This window comes from Schistocerca nitens, chromosome 3, assembly GCF_023898315.1.
Source record: "Schistocerca nitens isolate TAMUIC-IGC-003100 chromosome 3, iqSchNite1.1, whole genome shotgun sequence".
Lineage (NCBI taxonomy): Eukaryota > Metazoa > Arthropoda > Insecta > Orthoptera > Acrididae > Schistocerca > Schistocerca nitens.
The window spans coordinates 858,798,386-858,813,315 of NC_064616.1; the positions used below are offsets into that span (position 1 = coordinate 858,798,386).

The following is a 14,930-nucleotide window of genomic DNA, read 5'->3' on the forward strand; positions in this document are numbered from 1 at the left end:
ACATTTGGCTCGCCTTCCCCACAATATTACCTATGTGGTCTTTCCAACTGAAGTTGTTCGTAGTTTTAACACCCAGGTACTTAGTTGAATTGACAGCTTTGATAATTGTACTATTTATCGAGTAATCGAATTCCAACGGATTTCTTTTGGAACTCATGTGGATCACCTTACACTTTTCGTTATTTAGCGTCAACTGCCACCTGCCACACCACACAAGGCATGACCCAGTCCAAAATTTCCACCAAATAACCAAAAATTTAATCAGCGTCCAACAGGAGCAAACCCAGAGGTCAGAGAAAAGTTTCATTTATCACTAAGTCCACAAAAAAACACTGAATGTTATGGAGAAAACACACTGTACCATGTAACTTTGCTACATGAAATATCTTGTTGATGGGGTTCAAATGGTATCCACTAAATTACAACTGCTTCATTGGCTGTCCACAAATTTGCCAGATACCTGCAGTTGAAGCTTATGTCATTTATCACAATACTGACTGAAGTGTAGGTGTCATGTCACAGTATTGACTGAAGCTTAAGTGTCGTGTCACAATATTGACTGTTCCACTTTGTGACATGCCCTCTACTATTGTTAAGCTGTGTCACTATTAACAACTGCACCAGTGTAGCATTCATAAATTAATACAAGTACAACAGCTTTTATTTATTATAACTCACAAAATACCTTTACTTGAACTCTTGTACACAAGTAATCTAGACAGATGAAAAATTAGTCCGTCAGAAGTCATCACTTCCAGTAATAGATGCAGCACAATGGCTGTGGTGGTTCCAGTAATGAATATAGTTACTAATAACATGTATTCCAGTATGGCATCTCAATAATCTACAGCACTTGTTGATAACTGTGTAACTGTGACTGCAACTCCGACTGGAGTAAAACTGCAACTGCAACTGCTCTGCAGCCCTTGGACTACAGGTTATAACATCGCAGATTGCTACACTGGATCCACGTGATTGGCTGCCACTGTTGAAAATCTTCTTGTCTGTTGGCTCTCCTGGCTGCATGATGTCACTGTAATCTCTGGTTGATGCCTGTAATGGGTGTGGCAAAGTAGTCCATCTACTGTAAGTGACCTCTGAGAACGGCCACCGAGGGTTGTGCTGCTCATGACCTCACTTACGAGGCATGCAACCTGGAACACAAAGGTGCTGGAAGGGATGTCTGTCCAGCAGGGATAACTGGATGACGTAACAATATCATCAACTGTCTATCTGTACTACCAAACACAGCAGCTGAGAAAGTTATAAGATAAACTTAATACAATAACATGAACTGTGTGGTTCTATGATGTTTCTTTCATTCAACATTAATCATGTTTCAGTAGCACCCAATGGCTGGGTGAAGTTCATATAAGAATGACATGACTATTTGCAATCTGCATATTACCTGTTTTCCACTAACTGATTTTCAGTTGTTTGAATGGTCTTTTACTCCAACACTTCTGTTTCTTACTTTTCTATTTGCTTTTTGCAGGAGGAAACTGTGGATCTGTTTGCTTGAGATTTGGTGTCTTCTGCTAAGTACAGTTACTTCAGTTTAGTCTGTTGTTGTTTCATGAACTGTGTGGACTACTGTTTGTTGTTACATAGAAAATGACCATATAGACAATTATTGCAAAGTCATTATTTCACAGGTGTATTTCAAATGGCCAGGTGGACCATTTATATTTTTGTCCTGAAGCCTACATGTCCTGTGGTTATGTATGCTAAATCAACTTGATTCCAGGATTAACATTGCAGAAAAAAGAACTATACAAATTAGCATAGTACCACATGTTGAAAAAGTGTTTTATGAACCAGAATAAAGTGTCCCGCAGTATGGCTCTAGTTACATTTTCTAATATTTTTTATTTATTGGTAGCTTACCATTTTAAATTGCTAGAAGGTTTAAAGGTTTTTATGATACATACTCCACCCCTTACTGCACCATACTACAGCTGAGCCATGGTGAGTTAGGTCATTCCTTGCAGTGCTGTCTTTGCAAAAATACACATTTTTTTTTATTGTGACTCATTCTTAAGGGAATAAATATACTATGAGGTTGTTGCCAGTATTCACTAGAGGTCTAGGGTAAACACCTATAGTATCTTTATTACACATTTGTGAGCAAAGAACACTTTCTTTGTAGTGACTGTAGAGCAATATTCATTGTCTTTTAATGAACACTGTAGTGTTATACATCTTTATTCACAAAAAAAGCAGGGTTTTATATTTTTCTATGTAGGGCACTCAGTAGTGTGGCTGTTAATAGGTGCATTGTCTTGTAGATACCAGCTGTGTTACTATAATTTATTTTCACTCTTTTTATTTGCCTACCTTCTCAGGTAATGAGAAGAGTTGCTGAAATGCAAGAATTGGTGCAGAATTCAGAGCAGTATCTGACACAACATCAGAGGGAAGAAAGTGATTCAGAAAGCTCACATATTTCTTCATTAGATTCTGATGCCCCTGGTCAACTGAAACACAGTGATTCATTACTCTTGTTGGCACAGGTAATGTCTCATTTAAATCTTTTTTTTAGTTTATGTTAAGTATCTGCATTCAATGACATTTAGACAAATTGAAGAGTGGAAGTGGAAAACATTGTAAGTGCCAAATCTCAAATTTTTCAGGAAAATCAAAAAACGATGTATCTGTTTTTGTACATAATTTATTTGTATCTAAAAAATTAAGAATGTATTCTGATATCACATAATTATGCTGCCCACTTCATCACCACAAAAAATGATGAGACAAATAGAAAATAAAAATAATTCATTAATAATACTCTGAGTGCCATATCAGGGAACTAACTGGTTGTAAATGCCAGTAGGAAAGTTCTTGATACTTGTGCCATTAGTACTGAGGTACTACATTTTATTTGTGATAACACAAGTACAGAAAGCAATAACTATCGTGTGCTGATGATGAGGAAATAGCAACATTGTAATAATGTCTCTCTGTTTTGTAATTGATAAATGTGGCTGAATTTTTGGACAAGGACGATAGCATACATCTGCCGTAGTCTTTCCTTGTTTGAATACATTGACATTTTTCCATTCTTTTGTTTGAAAGTAAGAATTTTAATAGCTGTTGAGATGGATGAGTATGAGACAGTTTGATCATACTGCATTTGGAGACAGTGTTTCAGCAATGTTTTTAAAATCAAAGAAGTCAGTTGTATGCATTGGAATTATGTGGGATGGGTTCATAGCCTTAGCTGACTCGACAATCTTGTGTAAAACTTTTGGAAAGAAGACTTAGGCACATAGCACTTGGAACTCTTGAGAGAAGCAACACTTGGCATGGAAACCATGTTCGACACACTTTCTCCATGATTTGACCCTTGGAGTAAGTGTAGGGAAATGAAACAGAGTACCAAGAATATAATATCACCAAATTCACATTTTGTGGAAAAAATGGTACTTACAATGATTTCAATATACTCTATTCTGTTGTTTCTCCTATTTATGTTATAATCAAGAAGTTCTTCACTATTCCAAGTTGCCAGTGCCTGAGACCATCAATATTATCCAAAACATTCTTAGTTAAATCTGCAGTAATGTTTTATATCAGTCATATAAACTCTCTTTATTACATGTTTAGAGTCAGCAGAGGTACCTAAAACATAGTGATGGAAATCCAGCTATCAATACACAGCCAAGTTGTCATATGCAGTGAGGAAAAAACTCCTAAAGTAGCTAAATTATACCAGAGACAACAGTACATCAGCTGCAGGATGTTGCAGGGTACAATAAGTCACATATTCACAGAAGAAAGTAAAAAACAACTTATAACAATAAATATACAAATTAAGTGTGGAGTGATTTATTGTCCCTTTATCAGTCTGTAGGCCACAGAATTTGCTCACATCATTCTTCTGTAACAACAGATGCTGCTCAGAGAGCTGCTGACGAGTTGTAGATGCACCACATAGAATGAATATGTGACTGTAGAACATAAAACTGCACAAACTGGATGGGGATATAAATAAGAGTGCCCATTTGAGTCTGGCCTTTAGCATGGAGCAAGGTTTTGTTGCGTTTTTTTGTGTCTATTCAAACTCTACATCCCCTTATCCTAGAAACTGTTGCCATAAGAAATTTGTATGGTGATAAGTATAAACTTTCAGTGGTAATTGATCCTGTTGAAAAACTGTTGCAGCTTCTTCAATATTCTCTCAGTTGTGGAACTGGTTTTATTACATCTTTACTCAAGGTATGACACAGATATTCGATTTCTTTTGCACCTGCTACTTCCAACTAAATGAGATGGGCCTTTATATTGCCCTGGTATTCCTACCTGGTTTTGTCTGTAAGAGTTACTTTGTCCAAATAATGGCAGACACTGGGACTGGCTATGTTAATGGAAGATGGTAGGAGTAGTGGCAATACCGAAAGACAATATCTTACATTATGTAGTCAAAAAGGGGTTCAATGACCATAATTTTTTGGGATTTGTCATTTAATGGTAATTGTAAATATTGGGTTGGTGCATATGTTAGTAGTGTTTTCCATTCATGTAACAGAGACTTTAGTCACCAGTAAAATATTCTCCTTCACTATTTGTTTTTTGATAGAAAACAGAAAAGGTGAAAATCTAAGTGTGCAAGATCAGGTGAATAAGGTGGATGGATAATGACTTACCAACCCAACTCCTGTATAGCATCTTTGTCAGTCTAGCAGACTGCAGGCAGGTGTTATCATGGAGTAGCATAAGTTAATGCAGTCTTCCTAGTCATTGTTCTTGGATTATGTCTTCGAAATGTCTCAGTTGTTTACAATAGATGTCAGCAGTGATGGTTACACCTCTGGGAAGCAATTCATAGTGCCCCACAGTGTAGCTGTTCCACCAGATGCATAACATTATCTTTCGTGGATGCACGCCAGTCTTTTTTCGGGGAGTTGCTGCTTTGTTTGGGCTTAACCATTCCTTTCTTTTTCTTATGTCAACATAAAGACATCATTTCTTATCACCAGTGATGACAAAGGATAGGAGTGGTCAGTTTTCTTCACGAGCCAATTGATGATGAGCAAGTAGAGATGCACATATGGCCACCCACTGACCTTCGTGATTTTGGCTCGGAGCATGTGGTACCCATACACCCAATTTTGAGCCATCCCCATTCCATGCAAATGTCACATGCTGGTGGAATGATCACAGTTCATCACATTTGCCAGTTCTCGAGCACACTGATGTGGGTCATTGTGTATTAACGTGTTTAAACGATCTTCTCAAACTCCAAAGGTCTTCCTGAACACGGAGAGTCACTAATGTCAAAATGATCCTCCTTAAAATGAGAGAACCATTTTTTGCTGTGTTCTGTCCAATGGCATTATCCCCATACATGGTGCGAATGTTTCTGGCTGTCTCCCCTGCTCTCACCCATCTTTTGAACTCAAATGGAAGAACATGTCAGAAATGTTCCAATTTCTCCACTTCGCACTCCATTTTCTAGCATCCACAGCTCCAATCACTATCTTTCTAGTTTACACAACAGTTCCTCAAGTTGAAAAATTGGTTATGAGTCTGTTACAGATTGTGTTAATTGTACACTTAAGCCACCACAGAGGCCTTTACAAAACTTGCACTGAGTGAGTGGAACAGAAGTGCGACACTGCTGAATGCTTCATTGTTACGTGTGCCTGGTAGTTGTTTATGCAATTATACCCATGATAATAGTTGAAACATACTTGTTGGTTAAACTGAGATGAAATTTATGGTACCCTAAATAAAGAAACCAAAAATATTTTCTGTTTCTTGAGAATCAACTACTAAAACTGTTAATCTCCAATTGACTTACTTGAAATGAATTGTTTGTGTACTGTGACAGAGGAGGCACCTGTTACCCATCTGTGGTGATGGGGAGCTTAAACAACTATTAAGTTTCAACATTTATTAAGGAGACCACAGCACCTATGTCTACTAGTAAACATATAGTTATACAGATCTGATCTACCAGGAAGCTTCATATCAGTGCACACTCTGCTCCAGAGTGAAAATTTCATTCTATAAGTATTCCCCAGAGTGTCACTAAGCCACATCTCCACAACATCCTTTCTTCCAGGAGAAAGCTGTGAGCACTGGTTGTGAATCGTGCTTTGGTAACTCATCCAGTAGAGCACTTGCCGGTAAAAGGCAAAGGTCTTGAGTTAGAGTCCCAGCCTGGCACACAGTTTTAATCTGCCAGGAATTTTCATATAGGTACCTTCCTGATTGAAAAAGTAATAGGGAATGGTTGTGGTGTAGACTCTCAAAGCCTGAGAGGCTGTTGTCATGTCTACAGCTACATGATGATAAGATGATACTAGATACAGCTTAAGGAAATGGCTAAAATTTGCAGCTACTACATTTCTGTGGTTATTACAACATACTAATATAGCTTCCCTCTGTGGGTATTCATATTGGTCTTGTTCACTGAAGTATTTTTGACAAAAAAGCAGTAAAATACTAAAATATCTAGATCTTGTAAATACTCAGCCTGAACTTGAAGGTGAAAATGGAAAAATAACACTGCTTGGTTGTAAAACACTTACTATTTGCTTTTGAAAGATAAAAACTTGTCTGGTTTGAATGATACTATTTGTAATGATGAAAACCTGTTGATCAGTTAGTTTAATTACTACATGGAATCGAATAAGGGGAGGCTATTTCAAACTCCTCTGATGTTTATTATTCTGCTGTTTGTGACAGTTTGAATGCTAGGTCAGTATGAGTACATATTCTAAAGTTGGTATTGGTAGTTTTAATGTTGCTATTTAAACCTTGTCATCTGAGGTGAATATATTGTATATTAAAGGATTGGTGTGAGAAGTCTAATGCTGCTCATTTGCTCATGTGAATAAACGATGGCAGTTAAAGCCATTCAGCTACACAACAGCTGCATCTCTATGCATTGTTGGAACTGAAGCTTAATTACAAATAAGTGGGTTTCTTTCTAAGTCTACCAAAATGAGAATTTAAGTAAACTACAAATATCAGCAAGTGATAACATACTCGGATAAAACAGTGGGTTCAGTTTTCTGTGAAGGTGCAACATATCTAGATTAAATCATGATTAAAAGAAATAGTGTTATAGTTCTGGATCCATCACCCAAAAACCTCCAAACTGGCATTTCAGTCTCTCAGGGTTTCTATCTAATACTTCCTCATCTAGTTTCAATGGAGTGAATAGTGGAGGATGTGGCTGCACTACCAATGTGCTGTGCTCCAGTAAGACTTTCAGCTTTCACAGGTGTAGCTGTTGTAATAATTCCAGTTGCTGTTGATGCCGCCATTCTTGTCTGTATTAAAGCTACTAGAATGGCGTCCATGTTTAAACTGATTCTGTACACACTCAGAATTGTTTATCTTCATCACTCATTTTATATTTGTAATATAAGCACAGTTTATTGCAGGTATAGGGTCATAATAGTAATAGACCATGTAACGGTTGAAAGTCAAATTTCAGTCTACAGCCAAGTTGCCATACACAGTCAGGGAAACAAGTCCAAGTACTCCACTTATAAACTGTATCCAGAACCAAAAGTTCATCAGCCAGAGAATGATTTAGATTCCAGTAATTCACAAATTCACATACATAGGGAAAAACATTGTAGACCAAGTCAGCCCGGTGTAGTTACAAGTGAAGTCCAGAGTGAGACTGTCATCCCTTTAAGGCAGTCTGAAGGCCATATTAGCTAGCCCATATGATTCTTCTGTTGTGGCATTTGGAGGGTTGCTCAATTGCTGCACACTGTATGTGTTTCTATACTTTGTGGGCCACCAAAATTGGTATCATCTTCCTACTGGGATGCAGTACATCAAACTAATAAATTATTTATTATTATTATTATTATTATTATTATTATTATTATTATCACCAAGTTTTAAATAGAGGAAGCTTCAATGTATATTATAGAAATAATAATGCCATCTCCCCCCCCCCCCCCCCCCCCTCCGCCAAAGTTTACTTATGGTGAATGCTAGCAGTAATATTTGTATATCATCATGTCAATGATTTTTAATAGGGACAGAAGCTCATCTCAGATGAAGTAAATGATGCAGTGAGAAATATAGATTTAGGAGACAATGAACCATCTGAGAGTGATACGGATTCTATGAGTACTCCTACAAACAGTCCATCACACCGGCCACTGTCTGGTATGTATATAAAACATTTATTTTTGCATATATTACCAAAAGTAAGTAAAAATATAAATAATTAAATGCACTGGTATTTTGTGTGAGTAAATAATGAATATTTTAAGAATGGGTTATTAAAGCCCATTTTTAAATTTTTTTTTTAATTTTCGTATCATCGGAAGCTAGGCTATAAATCAGTCCCACAAGTTTAGTCATGGAAATGAATGTTTGAGAAACCAATAGTAACTTAAAACTGTACTTCATAATACAGTCCTATATTGAAGAAAGTTCATGAATGGCCACGAGGAATGTCTATAATAATAAACACAACTTCTGTTACTAGTCATGTACCATCTCACAGGTTCTTTTGTGACTGCAGCTAAAGAAATACATAATGATATTTTGACTTTAATTATACATCTTCAGTTTATTCATAGTGTACATTATTTGTTTGTAACATGAGGCTGACACCCTTGAATATTGTATAGTCAACAGAAACGTTTGAATAGCACAGCACCAAGTTTTCTGAAGTTCCTGGACACCATTTTCTGTTAATGACAAATTTGTTAACTGCAATAACTGACAAGAATCTCTTGACAGTTGGTTTGCACAGTATACTTAAGTGTCTGGCAGTCCGTGTGAGCTTATTTCTTGTGTGTATAAAAGTAATGTTTGTGATTGGTGCTTCCCAAACATTTCCATATCACAAGACCATTGCTGACTGTTGGCATAGGTGCACGTATGAAAAAGTGGTACTAGTCTTGTGACCCATCACAGGTGACCTCTGGTGGCTAGCCCACGCAGCTGCTGTTGGCAGACTATTTGAAGTGTAACGTGCAGGCGGCCTGATGCCATGGTGTGTATCCAGATGTTTCGTACAGGGCTATAGCACCCCTGCACTCTTGGGGAAAGGGCAGTCCTCTGATGTTGGTGTTAGGGCAACTGGTGATACATCCATGGCCTCTGCAGCAGATGCCACAGGTTATGACAGTGGCAGGGGAAGAAGATTCTGGCCTGGAAGTGGAGAGTAGGGGCAGTAATGGCATGTCCACAGACAGGTGTGGTGACTGCCTCCACATGAAGTACCATAAAGGTGGACCAGTGATCATGGGGTTGGCAGTAACTCAATGTCTTGGCCATCAACATAGTGGAATTGGCCCAATGGTGAAATTGTTGGTCCCTTGGGTGGGGGCACTGAGTAAGACAGTGACAAAGGACCTGAGATGTTCTGCCTCACCATTAGATTGGGGGTGGGAAGGAGGAGCAGTTACATGGTGAATGCCTTGATGATGTGCACAGAAGTCACAGAAGATCTGAGGCACAAACTGTGTATCATTATCTGTCACAAGCATATGAGGCAATCCTTCAATTGGAAAAAGTTTTGAGAGGACCTGAACCATAGCGATGGCTGACATTGAAGGACAGTGGATAACTATGGAAATTTTGAGAAAAGATAGACAACCAATAAGAATTGAGGAATGATCCTGCAAAATCAACATTGACGCGTCCCAATGAATACTGCTGTGCAGGCCAAGGAGAGAGCATTGCCTGTGGCACTGTGTGTTACATAGCACACTGAGAGTAGGCCACAACCCTGAGACACAATGTCACTGTCAGTGTTCTACATCTACATCTACATGGTTACTCTGCAATTCACACTTAAGTGCCAGGCAGAGGGTTCACCGAACCATTTTCATACTACTTCTCTACCATTCCACTCTCAAATGTTACGTGGGAAAAAGGAACACCTAAATCTTCAGTTGGCCAAAGACTTGGTACAAGAGAACCCCCAATGTCTAGACGTAGGAGCTGAAGCACATCCCACTGAAGGGTGGCAAATAGTTACATAATGGATCAGAATCCTTGCTCAGAGGCACACAAAAATGGATTGGCAGCGACAGCAGCTGTGATATGGGAGCCTATAATAGGAAGCCCTTTCACTTAATGTTGCACTTCAACATCTGAGTAAAAACAAAGGAGCTCATCCTGATCAAAAGTAGGATCCGGCTCAGTTGGGACCAGGTACAGCGCATCACCATTGGCGTGCTGTGTGGTACCACTAAAAATGTATTTCATATTTGTAGTGATACAAGGCCCAACACTGGAGGTGATATATTGCTTTGTCAGGGAACGAAGCAGTAGGATTAAACAACGAACCCAAGGGCTTGTGGTTTGTAATGACATGGAACTTAGACCCATACAAGAATACATCAAACTTCTTGAGGGTGTATACCATAACCAAGTGCTTCCTTTTCAACTTGGAAGTTTTGCTGCTGAGCAGAGTTAAGTATTTTTATGCATAAGCTATCAGATGTTCAGAACCACCCTCACACCAATGTGCAAGAAAGCCCCAAAGCCATACTGAGAGGCATCTGCAGCCAAGATTAGATGGTGGCCAGGATGGAAGTTAGCCAAACAAGGAGCAGAATGCAATTTAGATTTCAAAAGTATGAACATGTACTTGTAGGCCAGCATCCACCAAAAAAGAATGTCCTTGTGGAGCAATTCATGGATAGGATGGGCCAACATGGTCGCACCCAGAATGAATTTTTGATAGTAGGCAATTTTCTGTAAAAATGCTTGGAGTTCTTTTGACATCATAAGAGCAAGGCAGGGCTGTGGCAGTAGTTAAATGATGACATAAAGGCTTTACAACATCCCCAGAATACCTAAAAACCATGAATACACAATGGATGGTTGAAAAAATTGTGATTTGGCCAAGTTTCACTTTAACCCCTTAGTAACTAGGTGCATAATGCTCTTCCATGGATGCACCCATTACAGTAATGTCATCAAGATACTTGATGCACCCTGAAATTGACACCATCAGTTGTTCCAAAAAAAAATGCTGAAAAATCACAGTGAATGGGAGATGCTGATATTGGTAAAACCCAAAGGGTCTGTTAATGAGCCTTTTCAAATCCCCCATCCACAGGAACCTGTAAATAGGCTTCAGATAAATCAGTTTTAGAGAAAAACTGGTCACTGGTGAGTTTGGCCAATAACTCATCCTGACGGGTGAAAGGGCAGTTGTCAATGATAGATTGAGCATTAATGGAAACTTTAAAGTTACCACAGAGGTGAAGCTGATCATTTGCTTTTTTAACAATCATGAGGGTGGTAGACAACTCACTTAATGTAATAGGCTGTATGACTCCCAACAACATGAGCATGTCGAATTTTGATTTCATCATTTGATTTCGATTCGTGATCATGCGAGGCCACTGGAATAGGGTGCACATGGAAAAAGCACAGCTGGACATTAGGTTTCAGGGTAAGGTGGGCCATAATGTTAGTGGCACAACCTAGCCCATCTGAATAAAGAGATGACAATTCAGAACACAGAGAATCTAATTACTCGTAAGGTACCTGGTCAGAAATGAGGTGCACCACATCCACAATTGAAAAAACCAAAAGCATCGAAAGTATTCAGACCTAACAAATTGTCAGTGGCAGCATCATCAACTACCAGAAAAGTCAAGGAATGAACCACAGATTTATACACAGTGGGAGCTGTAAACTGCCCCAAAATTGGGAAATGCTGCATGTTGTAACTCACCAAATGTCAAGTAACCAGAGACAATGCCAGAAATCCCAAGTCCACAAAAGTTTGAGAGTTCAGCAGCGTCAGTGCTGCACCCATGCGCACTTGTAGTTGGAGCACTTTTTCCATCACTCACACTTCAATAAACAGTTTCTTATTATTTGTAAGCACTGGAGACACACAGTCAACAACCATGTCCATATCTGCAGGAGAGGACTGGGAATGACACCCAGACACTACTTGCCCTTTTTTACTACAGATGTTGCAAGTTGCCCTGACATGTTTCACAAAACAGTATGGGCAAGATGGGAGCTCTGCCACTGCTGTGATTATTATTTGCCATGCCACTGTTCAGTGCAGTGCAGAGGTCGTGTTTGTATGGCTGCCACGTGGTCCTCCACTCGATGATCAGGAACAGGAGCCACTGTGGCAGTGTCACACCAAGCGTCAATTTGATCACTAGCAACACAAGACATTTCGAAAGACTGAGCACTATTTAACCCTTCTGCTGAGGATGGATTCTTGTGCTGCAGTGCACATTGATATACCTCCTTGTCAGAAGGCAACCGAATGCTGGCATCATGGACCATAAAATCTGCTTAGGAATCATGATGAGCAACAGTAACAAACTGACATTTGCAACTGAGGTCATGGAGTTCAGCTGCCAAAGCCTGGTTGGACTGGTGGGGCTGTTTCTGACAATAGAACTTGACACAGACTGCAATGATATTTGTTTACTTACAGTAATAACTGGATAACTTACACATTCCATGGGATGAAAGTGATTCCAGTTCCTGGAGTGAGGCTAAGTGGCACAACAGCTAGTAGATTCAAGGGGAAAACTAAAAAAGGAACAAAGCCTTACACATGTTTATATCCGTGATACCAAAACTTAGGAAGTGTTGCCGAAGCTGCTTCTCATAAGCCTCCCAGTCTTTGACCATATCATCATAAGGGAGAAAAGGTGGCAGGTATGCTGATGGTGTAGAAGCCTGCATAGTCAATGTAGCCAAAAAATTCATGATAGCAACCATAAGAGCCTGCTGCTGCTCAAGACAGATTTGATTACTGCTTCCATTGACATGACAACTGACAAAAACAGTCAAATAGACTGAGCACATGGAAGTGAGAACCACACTTGTTGCCAGTTGTCATAATGCTAGCTACAACCAGTAGTGTGGCCACTAAGAACAAAAGTGTATTTATCCACATTCAAATACATGACAAAGATGAATGGTACAATAAGCAGTAGAACACAATTTGAGAGAGAGTGCCGGCTACACTGCCTTTATATAGAGGAGGGCATGCCATCCACATTAGACTTGCGATCCACCACAGGCAGCCTCTGATGGCCAACCTGTGCAACTGCCATTGGCGGACTGTTTGAAATGTAGCGCGCTGGTGACTTGGAGCCGTAGCACGTATCCAGGTGTTGAGCACAGGGTTATAGCAATTCTACTTTCAGGCATATGTTATCTCTGATCTAATGCTTGAATTTTTATTATCCCTACAACCATATTCTTTTTCAGCACCGTGCTGTCCAGTGAGTCATCCCGACAGAAAACATGCCTATGGTGGTCACAAATTCTTACTGCATTTATGTGCACTTGGATGCATAACCTAACTCCACACATGGCACATTCAGTGAGATACTCAAATCCTGTTGGCCAGATAATATCACAGACATAAAGCTCGAACCATGGTCCATATTCTTTTTACAATATCCTATTGTAGTTACCTACAACATGGTTTATGTACACCTATCAGCAGCTAAAATGCTTCACTCTTTCAGGCTGTGGACACATTATTTTCCCATTCTTGCAAAATTTAACCAAACTTTTCAGCTTAATTAATTTAGTAATTTTAGACATGATTTTTGTAGTAACTATTCAGCAATCACAATTAAAAAGGTAATTTATTTAATAATAGTCCCAAACAGACAATTTATTAATAAAAATTTGAGAGTTGTTTGGTCCGAATTGTAGTGTTAGTCTGAAGAAAAACTAGAAGAGGAAGAATTATGTTACAAAGAGTCATAAATAACCAACATGGTAAAACAAAAATGTGCTTCAAGGTGAGAATTTATTTCAGTTCTTTGATTTTTGCAAATGTTGCTAAAATTATTTGCAGTTTGTGGTTTTAAGAACTTCTAGAATAAACTTTTATGATCAACATGCCCCATAATACTTTCTGTCTGATGTCAGGTATCTTCTTACTTCTTATGGGCAGAGGAAGATTGATGATCAACTTATAAATGTGTGTTATGGGTCACATACGAAATTATCAGATATGATGGAATTTACTTTTTTCATTGAAATACTTTCTACAGTTGTTAAATTTAAGAATTAGATTCTTTATTGGTAACATGAAATTAGCAAACAAACAATTTCTCATCAGACTCATTAGTATCTCTCTCCTTCTGCCTTCACCACCATCCTTTAGATAAGGATTTCTTTTTCTTTATAGGCAAGGAGCATTTAGGTTATCATTCCAACTCTGTTTTGACAGCCAGCGGATCAAGTTTTGGACTGCACAGTCCAGATAACCTGTTACCTATAGGGTTTCATACAAGTGACCACAGTGTTCAGGTAAGTTAAAGATTTTAAGGATTTTTAATGGTTGTACTAAGCATATGTCACAGTTTAAATGTAAATATAAATACTGAAGTAATTATTGATCAGATATTGTGCAGCTTGAGCACACCAGTAAGAAATGAAAATCTCTCTCACATGTACCTTTCTTCCAGGAGATCTGGTCAAGAAAGTTATGCTAGAGAGCTTCTGAGAAGTCTGTAATGTAGGAGAGGGGTACTCACCAAAGTGAAGCTGTAAAATCGGGTTGTAGGTTGTGCCTGGCTAGCTTAGTTGCCATGTGCCTAGTGCTCAGAGGGAGGCATTTAACCTACAAGCTACATACATCCTCCTGGAATAGCATGAGTTTCGTAGATCTGATTTGTTTGTTAATATCTTATGGATACTACAGTTGCCCATAAATTTATCTTGTTGAGCTGGTCATGCTATTCAGTCCCAGTTAATAATTACTGTTCTCAGTTCCTCTTCTCCAAAGATTTTATGAATTAGCTGGAAAACAAGCTCATTTCTCTCCTCAAACAATGTAAAGTGCCCCTAAACAGATTTCCATAATTTTTACCATATACTGTCAAATTAATGATCAATATGATGTATTTTACAATGGGCACCAGTCTCCTCCTTATCTCTGTTTCATATACAATAGTGTAAGTTCAATGCATTACATTTTAAAG

The 14,930-nt window shown here is 38.7% G+C and overlaps 1 protein-coding gene across 1 annotated transcript in view; it reads left to right on the plus strand.

The window, feature by feature from the left end:
• LOC126248886 (uncharacterized) overlaps window positions 1-14,930 on the plus strand; it is a 327,353-nt gene that overhangs the window by 302,724 nt on the left and 9,699 nt on the right. Inside the window, exons 17-19 of the mRNA XM_049950344.1 lie at window positions 2,346-2,513; window positions 8,010-8,142; window positions 14,135-14,256. Of these exons, the coding sequence (XP_049806301.1) occupies window positions 2,346-2,513; window positions 8,010-8,142; window positions 14,135-14,256 (423 nt within the window). The remainder of the gene's footprint in view (window positions 1-2,345; window positions 2,514-8,009; window positions 8,143-14,134; window positions 14,257-14,930) is intronic.